General features: G+C 43.4%; 8 protein-coding genes across 8 annotated transcripts; 3 read left to right on the top strand and 5 right to left on the bottom strand.

The window, feature by feature from the left end:
- Positions 1-492: 492 nt before the first annotated feature.
- Bfra_011135 (putative kh domain-containing protein) lies at positions 493-2565 on the top strand (the record flags this gene model as incomplete). Its single annotated transcript, XM_037341465.1, has 8 exons — positions 493-709; positions 768-1015; positions 1220-1241; positions 1300-1352; positions 1408-1572; positions 1624-1832; positions 1884-2349; positions 2488-2565. The coding sequence occupies 8 exons, from the start codon at positions 493-495 to the stop codon at positions 2563-2565; spliced, it is 1458 nt and encodes a 485-aa protein (XP_037188277.1).
- Positions 2566-2778: 213 nt separating this feature from the next.
- Positions 2779-3542, bottom strand: Bfra_011134 (putative histone lysine methyltransferase set7 protein; the record flags this gene model as incomplete). Its single annotated transcript, XM_037341464.1, has 3 exons — positions 2779-3091; positions 3182-3308; positions 3437-3542. The coding sequence occupies 3 exons, from the start codon at positions 3540-3542 to the stop codon at positions 2779-2781; spliced, it is 546 nt and encodes a 181-aa protein (XP_037188276.1).
- Positions 3543-3921: 379 nt separating this feature from the next.
- On the top strand, positions 3922-5121 carry Bfra_011133 (putative duf974 domain-containing protein; the record flags this gene model as incomplete). The annotated part of the gene is made up of 2 exons (XM_037341463.1): positions 3922-4002; positions 4075-5121. The coding sequence occupies 2 exons, from the start codon at positions 3922-3924 to the stop codon at positions 5119-5121; spliced, it is 1128 nt and encodes a 375-aa protein (XP_037188275.1).
- Positions 5122-6556: 1435 nt separating this feature from the next.
- Positions 6557-7480, top strand: Bfra_011132 (putative glycerate dehydrogenase protein; the record flags this gene model as incomplete). Its single annotated transcript, XM_037341462.1, has 3 exons — positions 6557-6770; positions 6982-7351; positions 7372-7480. The coding sequence occupies 3 exons, from the start codon at positions 6557-6559 to the stop codon at positions 7478-7480; spliced, it is 693 nt and encodes a 230-aa protein (XP_037188274.1).
- A 405-nt stretch (positions 7481-7885) lies between these two features.
- On the bottom strand, positions 7886-10180 carry Bfra_011131 (putative nadph dehydrogenase protein; the record flags this gene model as incomplete). Its single annotated transcript, XM_037341461.1, has 4 exons — positions 7886-8839; positions 8869-9104; positions 9586-9984; positions 10045-10180. The coding sequence occupies 4 exons, from the start codon at positions 10178-10180 to the stop codon at positions 7886-7888; spliced, it is 1725 nt and encodes a 574-aa protein (XP_037188273.1).
- Positions 10181-10904: 724 nt separating this feature from the next.
- On the bottom strand, positions 10905-12047 carry Bfra_011130 (uncharacterized protein; the record flags this gene model as incomplete). The annotated part of the gene is made up of 1 exon (XM_037341460.1): positions 10905-12047. The coding sequence occupies one exon, from the start codon at positions 12045-12047 to the stop codon at positions 10905-10907; it is 1143 nt and encodes a 380-aa protein (XP_037188272.1).
- A 1006-nt stretch (positions 12048-13053) lies between these two features.
- On the bottom strand, positions 13054-14924 carry Bfra_011129 (putative cytochrome p450 family protein; the record flags this gene model as incomplete). The annotated part of the gene is made up of 6 exons (XM_037341459.1): positions 13054-13210; positions 13288-13454; positions 13576-13846; positions 13897-14420; positions 14499-14653; positions 14705-14924. The coding sequence occupies 6 exons, from the start codon at positions 14922-14924 to the stop codon at positions 13054-13056; spliced, it is 1494 nt and encodes a 497-aa protein (XP_037188271.1).
- Positions 14925-15776: 852 nt separating this feature from the next.
- On the bottom strand, positions 15777-17985 carry Bfra_011128 (putative cell wall anchored protein; the record flags this gene model as incomplete). The annotated part of the gene is made up of 4 exons (XM_037341458.1): positions 15777-16521; positions 16572-16925; positions 16976-17657; positions 17721-17985. The coding sequence occupies 4 exons, from the start codon at positions 17983-17985 to the stop codon at positions 15777-15779; spliced, it is 2046 nt and encodes a 681-aa protein (XP_037188270.1).
- Between the last annotated feature and the right edge of the window lie 615 nt (positions 17986-18600).

Below are 18600 nucleotides of genomic sequence, written 5' to 3'. Positions count from 1 at the left end.
GTAATAGAAGTGCTGCGTTTAGGGATTGCTGCCCTCACTCCAGAGAGTGAGAGAATAGCTTTGCGTGAAGCCATATTGAATAATTGAAATTATCCAATACTTCTTGAGAGGTTATTAATGCTTCTATTCCTATCTCAAAAAACTGAGAAGGATTAAACAATTTGACTCAGAAGAAGTGACGGTCTAGGTTCAAGCAAGCCCCGATACCGCACAAAAAGGTTGAATTTGTTTCTATACGGCATTTGCCGATCTTTGTATTGACCCCAGATATTTTAGTGTCTTGGGGTTTATGTCGGTGCACTAAATCCTTGTCACCGAACAACCAGCACAAAAACTCGAAATAAAGTTCAGCCTCATAAATTTACTGGGTACTAGCAATTGTAACAATCAATTGTGTCAGTTATCTGTTTACAATTCGAGACCCATTATCACATCTCATATTACTACAAACAAAATTTACTTCAACCTCTATAAGCATCACTAATTATCAATATGGATGATACTGAACGTCGCACAGCAAAGCGTTCGCGCTTCGATCAAAAGGAGCCTGAGCCGAAGAGAACCTCAAGGTTCGATAGACGCTCGCGATCACCACCTGCGAGAAAGGCAGATGCAAGACGAAGCAGGTCTCCCCTTGGCCGTCGTTCTTCTCGTAGCCCGGCTCCGGAATCCGCAAAGAAAGGAGGTGCAGATCCAGCAGCAGCAGCAGGTACGTAACCATCCTGGAACTATGCTATGTGAATACTTGCTAATTGAATATACTATAGCTGCCGCTGCTGCAAAAATCAATGCACAAATCCAAGCTAAGAAAGGTATTCAACATGCCGATGTGCCACCTATTCGCGCAGCCGAAAGTCCAGTCGGAAAGTCAGCATCTCCAGGAGCCGGAGCAGGTAACAGCGCGAGCAATATAAATGGTGAGATGTATATCGCAGATGGCGATTATATCAAAGACATCGAAGTCAACGATTTGCGAAACCGTTATACACTGACTAAAGGTTCTACTCAAAAGATGGTAAATACTCCTTGTGTTATACTCCACTGATACATCAGGCTTTCTTCATAGGTCTAGCCATGAATCATCTCTATACTTTCTCCTACCCCTTTCAAAGTAAAATCATCATTGTGTGGGGAGACTTTCAAGCTTACCTGAAGCGCGAATAGCACCATACACATATACCCTTTTGGCATCTGCTGACCTCCGCTGCGTGACATTTAGATTAAGGAAGAAACCGGCGCTGGTACGCAATACCTACAACTCACCATTTGTTTTAGAGATTTTAATATTGACTTTTCAAGATGTCACCACGCGAGGAAATTATTACCCAGATAAAAGCATGGCTACGGCTGCTGTAAGTCAATTCATGAACTTGGATATTGATGAAAGCGAGCTGATAATATGCTTAGAATCCCCCATTGTATCTCCACGTTACAAGTCAAACAAAGCGAGGCCTCGAGCAAGCCGTTCAAAAGATCGAAGAACTAATGAAGCAGGAGCTCCCTAACTTAGTTGACGAACGTCGGTTCCGTAGACGCGAGCCTGAGCAAGTTGAGAGAGATGAATTTGGCAGAGTAAGTTTCCTTTAAGACAACATGAATTTTGGTTGCTGACAGAAGACTTAGCGCAAATGGCCCGAGGAGAAGATTCCTATTGATTTTGAACCTATTCAAGGCTTTAACCTCCGTGCCCAAGTTGTTGGCCACGGTGGTGCTTACGTAAAGCACATTCAACAGGAAACTAGATGCCGTGTTCAAATCAAGGGACGTGGTTCTGGTTTCATGGAACATGGCACCGGTCGTGAGAGTGATGAAGACATGTATCTTCATGTCGCGTAAGTTCGTAAGTTCAGTTTTGCTCGGGCACTTGGTTGACGTTTTTCTAGTGGCCCGGATCCGAACGAGGTACAAAAAGCTAAAGAGCTCTGTGAGGATCTTCTCAAGAATGTTCGAGAGCAATACGAAGAGTTCAAAGCTCGTCCACCTCAACAACGTGGTTATGGCGGTCAAACCGGTTATTCAGGAGAGCGAGGCTACGGTGATCGCGCCCCAGACAGGTCTAACTCGTATGGTGGCGGTGGTGGATACAATAACTACAACAAATCACCAGCTCCCAACACTCCGAATGCAGCCAGTCCTTCAACCCCAGCAGACTATGGAGCCCAAGCTGCTCAATACTATGGTTCAAATGCTGATCCTTATGCTCAATATGGTGGGTATGAGGCATATGTTCAATATTATCAGCAGTACATGGCAGCCATGGCTCAATATCAACAGCAACAAGGTGCTCCAGGTTCAGGTCCTCCACCACCTCCCAACGAGGCACCTCCACCTCCACCACCTGGTGGATCGGTATGTATATTGTTTCCTCACTTCATATATTCCTAACCGAGTTCTTTTTTAGAAGTTAGGTTTGCAAGACTGCCCTTCTCCTCGATGGGAAGGGGCAGTCAAATTATAGTTTGAGAGAAACTAACCTTGAGAATTTAGGCCCCTCCCCCACCAGCAGGTCCACCACCAGGAAGTAATAACGGCTATAGCGCCGTTCCACCTCCACCTGGATTTTAAATGCTTTCTCTTAATTTTTGTGTTTATGAGGATCTTAAATTGCTCTAGGTCTTGAAAGCCGAACTTTATGGATACTTCTTACTTGTACTTACATCTTTTGGAGTACATTGAGAGCATTCAGGCCCAGAAGGGTCATGTCTCTCTCCAAACAGAACATTGAAAAGTTTCTCAATTATAGGTAGCATTATGCATTTGAAAATGGGAAAGTAATGGTCAATCAATCAACTCAATTCTACTTAATAATTCATTCTCGTCCTCAACTTCATTCAGCGCATCTGCCTCAGTGTCCTTGAATGTCAACCTTGATCCGTATGAGATGCATAATTCCTCTCCTTCTTTGATATCCCTTAGTGCAGTATAGGTCATGAGGAGATTTTGAACATCTCTCTCCCATCCAACATTTTGATGTAATGTTGAATGATTGAACATACTACCTAGCCCAAGTATCACGGCTTGGGTGGTGGTAGGTGGTTTTGTCGTCCCATTTGAGCCCTCGACATGACTCTTAGGTTTGTATGGCCAGTTACTAGAAACCATCTTTATCAGCAAGACTTATTCACCAGTGAGTCTACATAGATTCGTATCAACAAACAAAAGCGCTACCAGGCTAACTCACTACGTATAATGATATAAATCCGTCTTTTTTATGTGATTTTCATTCTCACGGGGATCTAAAACTAATACTGGGCATACTTCTAGCACGCTACGGGCGGGGATGTCTCTAGAGGCAAATACTCCTCGGCCTATTGTAATGGGAATCAGTGATACTTGATTTGTGAAGAACGAAGTTGCAATTCGACGTAAATGGTTGTTTATATAAGGTGTGAGGTGGGAGTGTCGTAGATATAGTATCGATACCTATCATCATTACCTTTGGGAGTATCGAGGATTAGCATAAGTCCTGTGGAGCGAGCTAATGGAATTCCTTGAGTAGACTTCTGAAAAGTCTCCTGTATCGAAGGGCCGGCGTCGCCCATTTTTATTTCAGGGAATTATAGAGTAATATTGGTCTGATGGGATTTGAGAATCGATATTCGTGATTTTGAGTGAAAATGTGAGAAAAAAATGTGATGACGAGTGAAAGGATGTGAAACTTTAGCCGCGGTGTATCGATAAGGTAAGGAACGAGCGATAAGGAGGCGGTGAAGATGGCAGTAAATAGTCGAACGTCTGTATGGACATTCAGCCTTGTTCGATTCTAGACCTTGTATGATTTAGACTTCAAAACCTACAATTGAGAACAGGATTCTTACAACAGACAACTAAAAAGCTTGTGACGGTTATATTCGTTGTATGATTAAGAATTGATCGTTGATTTCCATGAGATAAGCACGAGACACGTATATATCCTTAAATATGTCGCATCAACGGACTACCTCGACCTTGGACGGAGTGAAGGAACCTCATTCTGTCAGTTTGAAGGTTTTAAGGTATGTAGTATTTGGTTCTCTCTTGCGATTTACTCTGCTTTTTTATGAAAGTTGCCTTAAATACTAATTGCAACAACAGACTTTCCCGTCCATCGCTTTCAATTCAACATCCACTTCCCACACCATCTCCTTCACCACCTTTAAATCTCAGCCTTCCCGCCCTTCAGCCTCTCTCTCATACCCATCTCCCACCCCTTCGAACTTTATTCTCTCTCCTCTTCTCACACTTCCTCCAGCTTTTGGATCTGCATATGTAGGAGAGACATTCAGTTGTACTCTTTGCGCTAATAATGAGCTCCCTCCTCCTGTTTCCCAACCAGCTCAAACCCACACCTCTCCGGACATCGCGACCTCGCCCAATACCACCAAAATAATATCAAATATCACTCTCACTGCAGAAATGAAGATCCCTTCTACACCAACTCCTATATTGCTCCCTCTTTCCGGTCCTGAGTCTTCCCCACAAGTCTCTACCACCTCAGGGGAAGAAACCTCGGAAGCAGAAATCATATCTCAGAGTTCATTACAGAAGGTCCTCCATTTTGATCTCAAAGAAGAAGGCTCCCACGTTCTTGCTGTCACAGTAACCTATACCGAATCGTCTCCGTCCTCTCCTCCACGCACTCGCACATTTCGCAAACTATATCAATTCATCTGCAAAGGATGTCTCGTCGTCCGTACCAAAATCGGACCATTGCCCTTTCCAAAATCTACCTCTTTGAATACCTCTGCATCCAAGAAATATGCATTGGAAGCCCAATTAGAGAATATCACAGAAGATAACCCTATTACATTGACTTTAGTTCATTTGACCACTACCAAAGGATTCAATGCTACAAGCTTAAATTGGGAGATTGTACTTTCCGATTCAGAAAAGAAAAATGGAGGAGATGTGGAATTGGAGAGACCGGTATTAGCACCAGGAGACATTCGACAGGTTTGCTTTTTGGTTGAAGAAAAAGTTACTGGGGATGATGAGGAAGTCGCGGATAGTGTAGAGGGGGGAAAAGCAAGCGAAATTGTGGATGGAAGATTGATATTTGGCGTGTTGAGTATAGGGTGGCGGGGCGCTATGGGGAATAAAGGGTTTTTGAGTACGGGGAATCTGGGAACGAGGGTCTCGTGATATGAAGTGAGGTAATCCGAGAAATAGGTGTCGTTGATAGTGAAATGAAATGGGGGTTTTGACTAGTATGCTCATCATTTAGATATGAAGTAGACTGATTATCTGACTATGTGATTTGTACATGAAAACAAAGTTCATGCCTGAAAAGAGGTCTAAAATATTAGAAATAATATAATAATGCCATGGTCTTGATTGTCATTGAGATGAGCGAGAATCAGGAATCAAGTCCCGTAAAAGGTCAAGGTTCTGTTCGTAGGAGAAAAAAACAGACCGGAATTGATTATTAGCGAAGCTCTTCAATAATCTAATTGTTCCGTATCAATCCAGAGAATTGAAAATTGAATTTGTACTATAACTAAAGATTATTTGAGGATTTGTTTAATATCATGGTCTCTTATAATTTTTGGATGATTGATTTATCGTAGAATTTATAAGGGTGATCAACTTTGGCCTTTGTTTTCTCCTACGTATAGAGGATATGATTGAATGCTAAGCGAGCAAGCAGCGGACCGCAAAGGGAGACTGCATTTAACAATTACATCATTACACTGCAAGCGAAACTCCCATTCTTCCGAAGAAGTTAGGATGTTTTCACCCCATTATTATGTCCAATGTCCATGTACTTAGGCTCTGCACTGTTGACGAACTCTAGGCTTTGGCTTACCATTCTAGATTGCATCTAGACGTAACATTCATCTTGATTTGTTTTCTTAGGTAAGTGACAGTTACTACTTACATGTCCTGTTTGTTACGTGCGGTCCTATCTTTTGAGACCTTTCGCCAAACATGTTATAGATGGTTGGTGAATGGGAATTACACAAATGACAAATATCACATTGTTCACAGGATTTGCGCCAAGTCTGTTGAGGTTATTGGGAAAGTTTTTGACTTGTTTCATCGGTGTGGGGCATACGTGCGTGCTCGTTGATCGCATGTGCATCAATATCTTCACTTAATTTCTTGCAATCTTCCTTGATTCCTCATCTATCCTCTATCTTATCTTCCCCTCACGCCCCGCATTTTCCACCCCACATCATAAAAATCTTTCCATCAACATACTCCGCTCCCACAACTATCATCGTTCCCCGTGATATCACAATCACAATCACAATCCCATCCCAATCTCCTCCAAGATGTCCGCTCCGCCTCCTCTAACCGGCGAAACCATCGTCTACCTAGACTCCAACTACCATCCTCTCCCTTCTAACTTCTTTCCTGCCCCACACACCTACACTCCCTACCCACATACGCCCCTCCCCTCATCCCTGCGCGCATCCTCCCCGCCACCATCCTCCTCACCTCCCTCTGTCCGCTCACCCGCGAAACCCTTTCTCTCCTCCCCCCCTCCCAACTAAAACTCATCATCATCACCTCCGTCGGCACAAACCACGTCGATCTCGCCTACTGCGCGGAAAACAACATTCAAGTTTCCAACATGCCGGACACGAATACGGAAACCGTGGCGGAACACGCATTGGCGCTTTATTTTGCGGTCAAGAGAGATGTGGTTAGTATGCATGAGTGGACGATGAGGGCGGAACAGTGGGCGAGTCAGGGAACGGGCATTCTGGGAATGAATACTTGGGAAGGTGGCGGCGCGAGGAGTTGTCGAAGTGAGGTTGTGGGAATTGTAGGCGGTGGGAAGATTGGTGGGTGATTTTTTCTCTTTTCTCTTCTCTTACTTTTCTGACGAATGGGATGGGGAGTTTTGTGATTCTTGGTTTTGTTTCGAGGACACCTCCTATCGCTTGATGGCGGGGATCTCGACTTCCGGATTAGGAGTTTCGTAAATTCAAGAGTTGTGTATTCACAAACAAAATTGCCTAAACGAGAGAGAAAAACGACTAACCCAAAAAACAGGACTTGCAATGTCCAACCTCTGTACCGCTCTCGGAATGAAAGTACTTCTCTCCGAGCGCAAATCCATTCCCCAAGCGCAAGCACGCGCGGGCCGAACCGCCTTCTCCTCCATCCTCACTCAATGCACCACCATTATTCTCACCTGTCCTCTCTCCCCGGAAACTCAGAATCTCATTTCCGCGCCTGAATTATCGCTGATGCGTCGCGATGCTATTCTCGTGAATGTAGCCCGCGGCGGAGTGGTAAATGAAGCCGATTTGGCGAGGGCGCTGGATGGCGGAGAGATTTTGGGAGCGGCGACGGATGTTTTTGAAAGGGAACCGGTGGAGAGGAGAGGAAGTCCGTTGGTTAGGGGGAGGGAGAAGAGAGAGTTAGAAATTTGATTGTTAGTCCTCATGTGGCTTGGTTTGGGAGGGATAGCCAGGAGAAATGTGTTAAGGCTATTGCTGAGATTTTCGAGGGGTATCTGAAGGGGGAGAAGGTCAATTTTGTGGTTTGAGGAGGTAGAGAAGATGCTGAGGTTATAAGCTGCGGAATCAGGGTGTCTGATAGTCCGAACTGCAGTTCAACAATGAAGATTACCAAATTTCCAAACCAATTAGAACATTCAAATTATCTGATTGGAACATTGAACTATTGTAAGATTGCAATTGCTTTCAAATTTTCAAGACTTTATATTGTTAGACTGCAATCCAGACTATTGGCAACATTGTGCGGAATGATTACTGAGATTAGTGAGAAGCGATATTGAACTCTCGACGTTGAAGTGTAACCTTGAGTGGGAGGAAGAGACTTTTATACACATACACTTCAAACTTTGTAGACTGAGATAGAATTTCTATAAGAGCGATCTATATATATCACAGGACCTCTATGTCTATGAGCACCACCCATCTATCCTGTATTAAATAACAGAGCCCTTCAAAAAGCCTGCTCTCAAATACTGAACAGGCCATTGAACCTCAACGCCCAATCTATAAGCGACTCTAAAAACCCACTCAGGTTCTCTCATAAATTGTCTAGCAACCAAAACGATATCGGCCTTTGCGATCTTTCCTTGTTCATCTTTAACATCTACTGTTTCTCCTGCGTTGGGGTATGTAGTTGGTTCATCCTCCAAATGAGATTTTGCAGCCTCAGCTTCTGTGATCATACCAACACACCCAATCTTCAGGTCTTTGATCCCTTCTTTAAACAACGCTGCACGGATCTCCCCAGCAATAGAAATCTGGTAATTTGTATGCATTCCGATCTTTTGGGTTGGCGAATTACCTGCCGAACTGACGTCGAGTAAATCAACACCAAGTGCTGGAAGCAACTTTGCCAATTTGATAGTATCTGGAATATCCCAGCTCTCAACATCTTCTAACCACTCTGTAGCACTGATTCTGAGCAACAAAGGCATTCCCTCTGGAATCACACTTCTCACAGCCTTGATCGTCTCGGTCAGCATTCTAATTTTGTTTTCCCAACTTCCTCCATATTGATCGGTTCGTTTGTTGGTGACCGGACTCAAAGAGGAATGCAACAAGTATCCATGAGCACCATGAATTTCAATCACATCAATTCCCGCTGCCACAGCTCTCTTAGCCGCATCACGGAATCCATCAATGACATCTTGAATGTCCTCAAGTGACATTTCATTAGGCTCCGCATAACCTTCACCCCATTTCAACGCACTCATTCCCTTAACATTCTTAGGCCATCCTCCATCCTTTTCTTCTGCAACAGCACTCTTTCCTCTAGGTCCCATCCAAGGAGGCAACGTACTAGCCTTTCTTCCCGCATGAGCCAATTGAATTCCGATTTTCTGTCCTTGGCCATGTGCAAAATCCGCTACCCTTTTGAACCCCTCTATCTGTGCATCTTCCCACAAGCCTGCGTCACCGGGAGAGATTCGGCCTTCGGGCGGACAGCAGTAGCTTCAATAATAGTGAGAGACGCTCCGCGATAAGCAAAGGCACCCAAATGCACAAGATGGAAATCAGTAAGGTGTCCGTCGTTCGCGCTGTACATGCACATAGGAGCTACCCAGATGCGATTTTGAAACGTGACATCGCGGATGGTGAGTGGAGAAAATAGGGTTGGCGGATCTTTTGATAATGCAGTTCCCGCTGGGGATTCTGGGCGGGGTTTTGTATGGAGACATTTTTAATTGTGGTCAGGTATGGATTGGATAGGAAATACGGAGTCAAGGATGAAGGATACCAAGAAAGGAAAGACAACTGAGGGAGTTCTGGAGTTTTTATATTAAGGAAGTTGTATTTGTAATCCCATGGTGGGGTTAACGGTTGGTTGCATTGCGAAGTGAATACAGAAACAGAAGGTTGATAACCAAATGATTCAAATCATTGGACCAATAGGTGAGTGATCCAACGGTTGAGTAATCCTGGAATGATATGCCGAGGTAAACCGCCCGGTTATATGCTTCCGATTATATCATCTTCTTCAAAGAAGCATTGCCGTTTGTATTTGCCTTCAATGTCTTTTCCATCTTCTTCAACGCCGAGAATGCTCTACCAGTTACCCTTACACTATTGAACAGAAGTACTACAAGCTGTTAGAAGTTACTCTTTACCACGTCTCTCGCGATCAAAAACTTACTACAAGGAATCACAATCCAAAAAGAATTCATAAAAACAAAATATCCCCAGAAAATCGCAGGTTCCGGTCTTGAATACTCCAACCCCAATATATAGAAATCGAACAAACATGTCGCATAGTACAACACGTCTCCATACAATTGACCCAACGATATGATTGCCTGCAAAGGATATCGGAGCGAATGATCCGTCGCAATCATGGCCGCGAGGATAAATGATGAAGGGCCCCAACATACTGCAGTAATGGTTTCCATGCAGAGAACGAAAGCATCTTGTGTTTGATATCGCGAATCAGATAGTGAATACTCTTTCCAGAGTTGGCCGAAGAGATCTTGCATGAGTGGCATGCGTCGAAAATTGTAGGCATAGTATCCTTCGAAGAAGAGGTGAATGCAACCGCCTGGGAACTTGGGTTAGCTATTTTATTCATGGCAGATGGAAATCTCAGAAGGTGATATACATAAAACAAACCAGAGAACAGTCAATAAATCAGCTGTTGAGATTCTTGGTCTAACTCTCATCACCAGTAAATAAGTACTTGAGAAAATGGCAGTGCATCCTGCAGCGAATATCGAGACCAATGTTAATGTATCCATTGGTTGGCAAGGTAATGTGGAATTTCGAGATCTAAAGGATAATAAGGGTGAAAAGGAAGAGGTTGAGTAGTTGCGTTCGGCGCCATTATGAGAATTGCTGCATAGAATACTTCAAATGTTATTCTTTCGAAATAATTTTTCTGGTTAACATGAGATGAGAGATGGAGTTGTACAACAATTCAGGAGACGCGACGAAGAGCTTGTTGATTGGTTAGAGTATTTCACACCGAGTTCCGATCACTAGCTCTAGCATCACCGGTAGTATAATCAGCTCCCCTCGTATTTGAATGAAGCAAATGTTATTTCAGAGAATATTTTTATTGCGCCAACTAGGTCCACAGAAGAGTTCGGATTAGGTTGATGATTGTATTGATATCAATCGATTTATGCTTAGTTATCAAGGGTTTTAGAGTTTCCAATAGCCTGGACTATGATCTAAGGTTAATTATGAGAAACTTTAAAATTTCTAAACACAACCAGAACATTCAGATGATCTCAAACGCAGAATGGATTATTTTTTCAATCTTCAAAGCTTCCTCTCAATCATTCAACTCAGATAACGCTTGGGGCAAATTAGAAGAGTACGAAGCTGTTCAATACATCACAATATCTGTAGCGGGAACTTTGAGCTCATTGATGGACTTGACAATGAGATTCGAACATGAGCTCTTCCAAAGCTAGCGGCATAGTGTACAAAAGAATCTCCTTCAACTTAAGAAGACTCTTAAAGGTTCTCAATCAGGATCCACAAGATCTTCTTTGACCGTCTCACCTCCTTATATGCCTTCCTATCTTTCAATCTGCTATCTTCGACTTCTCTCCTGTCTTCTCTCCCTCCATCACTCACGCCCTCATTCCTCTCACCTCTCGTATACTCTAATTTCCCCTTCGCATCTTCTAACTTCCTCCTCTCCTTCTCCAACTTCCGCTCTGTCTTATCCCCCTTCCTATCAGGTTCTCTCAATCTCAAGTCCCCGAGCTCTCTTTGCGATCTCTCAATTCCAAAATCCAACCTCCTCATTTCTCTTTCTACCTTCTCGATCTTTCTCTGTGCTTTGTTTTCACGCTTATCGCTCTTCGCCGTCATCTTATCCCCTTCTCTCCGAGCTCGATTGTCATTTCGAAATATCTGTCTCTCTACTTGAGCCGCACTCATCTGCGCCATTTCATTCGTTTGTGCAGCGGGCGGAGGAACATCAAGTGTTGTTTCCATCACATATGGTCTGACTGCACTCATCCGTCTTTCCAAAACAGCAGCAAACGTAGTTTCATCAGTTACTGCTACCAATCTCAGTGTATCAGGCGGTAGCTGTAATACAGCAGCCATAGCTTCCATGGTAGCAATCGAAGCCTTAAGTCCTCGGGGAGCAAACAATTTCGCATTGGCATTTTGCATGTAAGTATCAGTTCTACTCTTGGTCACGGCTGCGCTCCCTAGATGGGTGGGAATTTGAACACCGCTTTCGGTGAGTTGAGCCCAGTGATATGATATCGTGTCTATTGCATCACCCACTAGATCGGTAATCTGTACAGGCGGGTTTTCACTGGCAACGACATTCAAATTGTCAATGAATTCCACAAAATCTTGCGAGTTGATGTTGTAGTCAGAGAGTGCGGGTGCGTATATACGAGCAAATGGCTTTCCGATTCCAGCTACGATTTGGGGTACTGCAACAGGTCGGGGAAGTTTTGGGTGTGAGTAATCGGGTGGTGGACTGTGATGGGTGGATTCTTGTGCTTGGGAAGAAATTTCGTTATCAGAGAGTATTGTGGAGGTGGTATTGTAGCTTGAAAATGGATTTCCATGTTGATTTTGAGTAGCATGTAGGTTGTTTTCGAACGGGACTTTTTCCTCGCAATACGCCATTATTATGTGGCGGAAGATTGTAATGATAGTAAATCAATATATATATATAACTTTAGACTCGAATCGAGAGAATGGCAAATTGAATAGAGAACAGATTTTCTGTTCAGATATCTAGCTAAAGTATAAAGGATATCATGGCATACATACCTCACATGAGCGCAGTCTACACTCAAGTCTCAGAAACATAGCCCTTCGATCTCCCATCCCAACCACCTCATCTACACAATATGTTTCAATCCATGTACGCGAATACTATGCGGTCTACACAAACTAGCCCATCCCGCCCCCGTAGCAACCCCATGAGATACCCGATCATAACATACACGATGAATACAATATGGAATGCATTCTGACCGCTATAGAATGAAGATCACCCCATCTAAGCTGTACCACACGAGTCCATCTCAGCCCTGCTCAAAGATCGTCGATTGGCGACGTATATCAAGCTTGGCCGATCGCCACCTTAAAATATACTAGGTACACTTACTTGTATGGACCGTGTCTTACTTATCCCTCGAATGCCAACACTTGAACGTCGGCCCGGGAATCGCAGAAAATGTCTAGTTTAATGCAGCTATGGTGCTATGCAACTTCAACAAATATTATTGATTCTCAGGATTTCTTGGTAGATTTGATTCTTGTAGGTTGTGTTTGGCAGTGCTCGACTACCGATGGATGATCTTGGTAGCTAACTAGCTAGCGGCTTTAGGCATGGCTCAGTGCTAACAATACCACACCCACAACTCTCGTAGGACAATCACACTCGCTGTATGAAACGGTCAAAATCCCTAGCCACGATAGATTCTCAATCAACGAATTTGTGAAAATTCAATATTCATCAATCAAACTATAGACTAATAATCCCAACCACCTACCAATACCTCTCTCCACCAAATTTCAAATCCAATATATTATCCATCACACTATCTACCCATACCTCAAAATTCCAGTCCAATCATACAAATCCAAACCAGCCATACCATCCCATCACATCCTCACCCATCACCTACTCCCTCCTAATCCTCACTCCCATCAAATACTTCCCCTCCTTAAAATACGGCACGGCATGAACCCTCAATTCATGACTTTGTCCCGGTATCAAGTCTAATTCGAATCTTCTAATCACCGTAGCGAGGATGAGACGGATTTCGCGAAGTGCGAATCTATTAAGTTTTCGCGTTAGTATTTTCATCTTTTAATCGGAGTTCCAAGATGGAGAACTGAGGAAAGGAAGACTCACTGCTGTCCAATACAATTTCTTACTCCGCCCGAAAACGGCAGAAATGCTTTTTTATCCACAGGTACACCTTTGTAGTCATCGAGCCAGCGCTCTGGAATGTATGAATCGGCGTCGGGCCAAATGCGCGGGTCGACTTGGAGGATGTTGGGGAAGGCGTAGGTTGTTACCTGGTTGGTTTTTGATGTTAGCATTATCGTTTTCTCATTGTGGTTCATTGTTATATCTAAGCTCTAGGGATACTGAGGATACGTGGAAGAATAGAAGGAAGAAAGGGGATTGAAGACATACATGAGCCGGAATCTCAAACCCATCGACCCAATTCGTCTCACTGGTATATCTGGGTAACCCCGAAACAACCATCGGCATGAGTCTCATACTCTCATTAACCGCGGCATTCAAATATGGCAATTCTTGTGTATTTGCAAAGGTGATGGTATCACTCTTGGATGGGAATGCAGAGAGGATCTCTTGTGTAAGGAGTTGTAGTTTAGAGGGATTGTTAAGGAGAAGAAGAAGTGTAAAAGTGCAAGTTGTGCCCGTTGTGTCGCTGCCGGCGATCCTGTAAGAGGGTTAGGTGTTTCCTTGTGTGAGATCAAAAGGGGAGCATACATGAAAAGCCTCATTTCCTCCATTAAATGTTTGTCGGTAAACCCCTTTGGATCACTCTCATTCGCATTCAAAAATATCTGTAACAAATCCTCTTTCTCTTTTGCTTTCTCTCCATCCACTCCCGTTCTACCTCTTCCCATCTCTGCTCGTCTGGTTCTAATAATCTCATCAATCATGCGATCCATTTCCTGTACCGGACTTGGTACGAAAGGAATATATTTGATGAACGGCAGGATGACATCGATATATACCCTACGTAGACGATCGAGGAATAAGTTTTTCACATGTGGATCTTCATTGATGACAAGACCGAATGATCCGCCAAAAAGAGTCGCAGACATTACGTCCATTGTTAGATTCCCAAGCATGGAAAACATGTCAACTACAGCCCTGCCATCCTCACTCTCGATATCCGTAACACATCTCGATTCTAATACCTCAACCATGAAATTAACACATGATTTCATGAGTGGCTCCATTGCGTTTAAGAAGGAGATGGAGAATCCGGCGGACAAAGGTCTCCTCTAATGTGTGTCGTTAGCCTCTATACTATGGATTCTCAATGGAATCAATATAGAAAATGGGGGGATCAGGATACACACCTTCTGTTTATAAACCCTGGTATCGGTCTCCGTGAATAAATTACTCACATGTTGATCTTCCTGAGTAAGAGTATAGAGCGGACTTTTCCTAAAATCGTCTTCGACTACAATTTTCTGGATGGCGGATTTCGAAGAGACCATTATCTCGTTTGGACCTATTCATTATTAACACCCATAGCTTGTGAACTGTGAGAACAAAGATCTACCAATCCTCACAACATCACCATATTCCTTGAAAAGTTTCGGGGCGATGTTCATTGTTTCTCCCCGCAAGGTATGATATAACCATATACTCCCGCATAGTTTAAGACTCAAGGGACCAGGGACTTTGGAAAGCGGGGTGAAGAATGCAGTGTATATGGAAATGCATATTCTTCGGAGTATTTCGAAAGCGACGATGCAGAGAATAATGATTGTGTAAGGCATTGTAGAATAGTTTCACGATAATTTCGTATAAGAATGGATTCTGCTAAGCTGAGGCTACGCATAAACAAGGAAATAGATGCCCAGAAATGAAAATTTAGTGCTAAAGTATCAGTCCCTTATTCCTAGGAAAACAGAAAACAGAGATGCAAACTGAGGGGTATTTTGAAAGGAGGACAATCTTCGTTAGTACTACATATTGTATATCAAGTACTACCTACGTACATCAGAAAATCGGCCGTACATTGCAACACAGAATTTTGTCTCGCGCATAAACAGAACGCCCGATATCACTATACTCCAATGAAAACATGTCGTTCGGCGACAAGGTTGAATCTTCAGGAACCTTTATCGTAGTGTTGGATCAGTATGATATTGTAATCCTTTGGAAGTTGCACAAGTGACAAACGTGGGGGATTGGTCTTGGCTCAAGCGCAGAATCCTTGATATCTAGATCTAGATCGGACGAAATGAATTCTAAGCACTGATCAGAGTTATATTATAGTAGGGCAGAATCATGGAGATAAATGACTACCCCAACTTTGGGGAGTTAATTTGCCATGTGGTTTAGAGAACAGAGGCACAGAGCAGGAACACAATAAAATCTCAAAAATATCGTAGCTTTAATTTCAACTAAATCCATCCAACTGCGTTGGCAAATCGATATGTAACATCCAGAAAATAGACGAACGTTAACTTGGGCGTTCGTAATAATAAGTAAGTAAGTAATAATATTCCTCCTCAACAGGTCCTTGTTTGAAAACGCCAAAATTCATGTATATACAGACCCATCACACGCTCGCTAAGAAAAAAGTGATATAAGGCTAAGACGGAAGCTAGCAAAATGAATTATCGTCAAGAAGAATAATATGTCTCGTGTATTGGGGTTATCTTTTTCGATGTCATTCTTCCTAATGTTGAATATGTTGGCGTGGGAGATGCGGAAAATATAGCACTTTCGCCGTCCAATTCCGTTGGCACTGGTGAAAATTGATTATGTTGAGATATAGGACTAAAACTCTTCCGATCCTGAGGTGGTGAGTTTGGGTGGTGCCAGGTATTTGTATATGGAGGTACACCATCTGGATTTGGACTATGTACCGGATTTCCATCGGCATTAACTGATGTGTAGTTTCCTAAACTCGAGTTGGTCCCGGATAGCTCGACTGGATCAGGCGCATGTGAAGGAAGTACTTGGTATGCTGACGTACTTCGTTGTTGCGCAATGTGAGGATTTTGAGGATCGTAACTGCGATCGGGTCGTTGTGGGTACATTTTGGTTGCGTTCCCAGGGTTATATGCAGGCACAATTGGCGCAGAGACATCTGGTACGTGAGCACGACTTTTACGGATACGAAAGATGCAGAAACCTGCAGCTAGAAGGCCGACAATTACAACGACTACTCCTACAACAATTCCAGCAATTGCACCAGGGCCCAACTTGTTTCCAGAAGGATTGGATGTTGAAGAAGCAGTTGCAGTAGTAATTGCTCTAGTGGGTGTACGATTCACGGCAGATGCTTTTTGCGAAAAGTACACATTCAAATCGCTGTTTTGAAAACCAGTAGCAGGAGCTTGCATGGTTGCACCACCCGTAGGACTACGTCATTGTCAGCATTTTCTCTCAGCTTTCGGACTATCAATACGTACGATCCACCAATAACAGAAATGATAGCTGAAGGTACGGCGTATGAGGTAAGATCCGGTTGATAGGTATTCCATGGATTGAATGAAGCCTGACCTGGGTCTGGTTCGTTGAGATTGACATTATGCGTTCCCCAGGACGATGGACTATCGCAAGTAGACTGATCTTTTGGAAACGATCCACCCACGATAAGCATCTGAGCTTTATTAATCACGTTACAGCTCAACATATTGTGTGGTCTTGCAGAACTTGGAGCGTTTTCCCACCACTTAATCCACGTAAATGAAGGAAGACTGAGAATATAGAGATCATCATATCCCGAAGAATTCGCTCCAAAGCCAGCACCTCCATAGAGGTAACTTAAAATATCAGCAAAATTCCATAAATAACATGACGATGTGATACTTACATGTTGTATGACGACTGGTCAGCTGCCCAAGTAGCACCTGCGCAAAACCTCCTCCTGTTTCCAGGAATATCCCCAGTTGCGTTTTGAGTGTACCATATAGAACTTTGGATGTCGTAAATATGAATCTGGTTCATCGGTGATGCTACTATTGTCTCATTGTTGTATGGCGTTTGTATACCTCCAAAATAGACAAGAATCCCGGTGCGACTCGCCGGGAGGTACACCATGGCACCCTCTGCTCTTCCAATCTGATCTGGTCCAGTATTGTTTGTCCATGTTCCACTCTGATAATCATACTTGATCAAGCCGCTTGTTGCGAGAGGCGGTCCAGTCCATCCCGTAATTGAAGCATTGCTTTGCCATCCGCCAAGCATATAACCTTGCCCTAGATCGGAAATACCAACTCCCATGCCATACGAAACGCTCGTAACACCATTGTTAGGCGAACCAAAATTTTCCCATTGATTATACAGCAGGTCGTATGAATAAAGATTGGGTGCACTTGGTGAACTGCCGAAGTTGTCGCCGCCAAAAAGATAGAATCTCTTGTTGACCTCATCTCCCCAAAGTACACCTCCACTCACATTCGGTATCGATGCATTCTTTGAAAGATTGGCGTGTAACTGAGGCATTCCTGGCCCCGCCGGACTTGTGTCGAGATCATTATATAAAAGCCAAGAGTCTATCGTAGCATCAGTTGTGTTATTCATGGTCCAATGATGTCTTTTTGCTGATCATAACTTACTAGAGTAATTAGCTGGATTCTGCGACAATGGATTCCAATCGAGCATTCCGCCATCTATAAGTAATTGCCGATCAATGACAGTCGTTTGATGTCCCCATCTCCTACAAAAATCGTTCAAAGGATCTTTCTGTTGCCACGATGGCTGCACCAGACATAGCAAAATAACCAGTATCGCAGACATCGAACCAGTCAATTGTCCATCCCACAAAGTAAATAATGAGCTAGAACGTTGTCGTCGCCTCGAAAGTCGCAAGGAACTCGCCATATCTAAGTGCTCAGAGTTGTATATTCATCAATAATCTAGAGGGTGAGATATTAGGAAGAACCTGTGGCCACAGGTAGGTGATGACGGCCGATCTAAAGATTAGAAAGCAGGATTCACAAGATGAATATGACTGAAAGCAATTTTGCACAACAGGCCATCATGAAGGATTCTGTCCGTCCTATATGTGTAATAATCGAGACTGATAGAGTTTTCCAGCATTTTTCTAGCGATTGGCACTCAGCCCTCCCGTGAAGCTGGGAGATACATAAGCCTCCATGTCAAGCTTAGGTTACCTTGACTTGATCATGTCGAGATTACATCTAGTCCTCAAACACAGGTTTAATCCCTTGACAATGTGACATTGAATTTCTAGAATAATTGCGGTATGTAAGACTTTCGTGTCAATGGAAGCTACCAATTAAAGTAAGAATCTCACCTTGAGGTAAGGCGCAGCTAAAGGATGACTGCACTGCAGGGGCCCATCGTATACCTCAGCTTGCATAGCAACACCAAAGTAGATATCAATTGTTTTTTTTACACTGCCAACAATGAACTATACATTGTGCATGTACATGATGATTTGTTGGTATTTCGACTTCGAATCCGCATTGAATG

The sequence above is a fragment of the Botrytis fragariae genome (assembly GCF_013461495.1).
Source record: "Botrytis fragariae strain BVB16 chromosome Unknown tig00000225, whole genome shotgun sequence".
NCBI lineage: Eukaryota > Fungi > Ascomycota > Leotiomycetes > Helotiales > Sclerotiniaceae > Botrytis > Botrytis fragariae.
The sequence above is the reverse complement of the archived record's forward strand: the minus strand, read 5'-3'. Positions and strand labels throughout refer to the sequence as shown.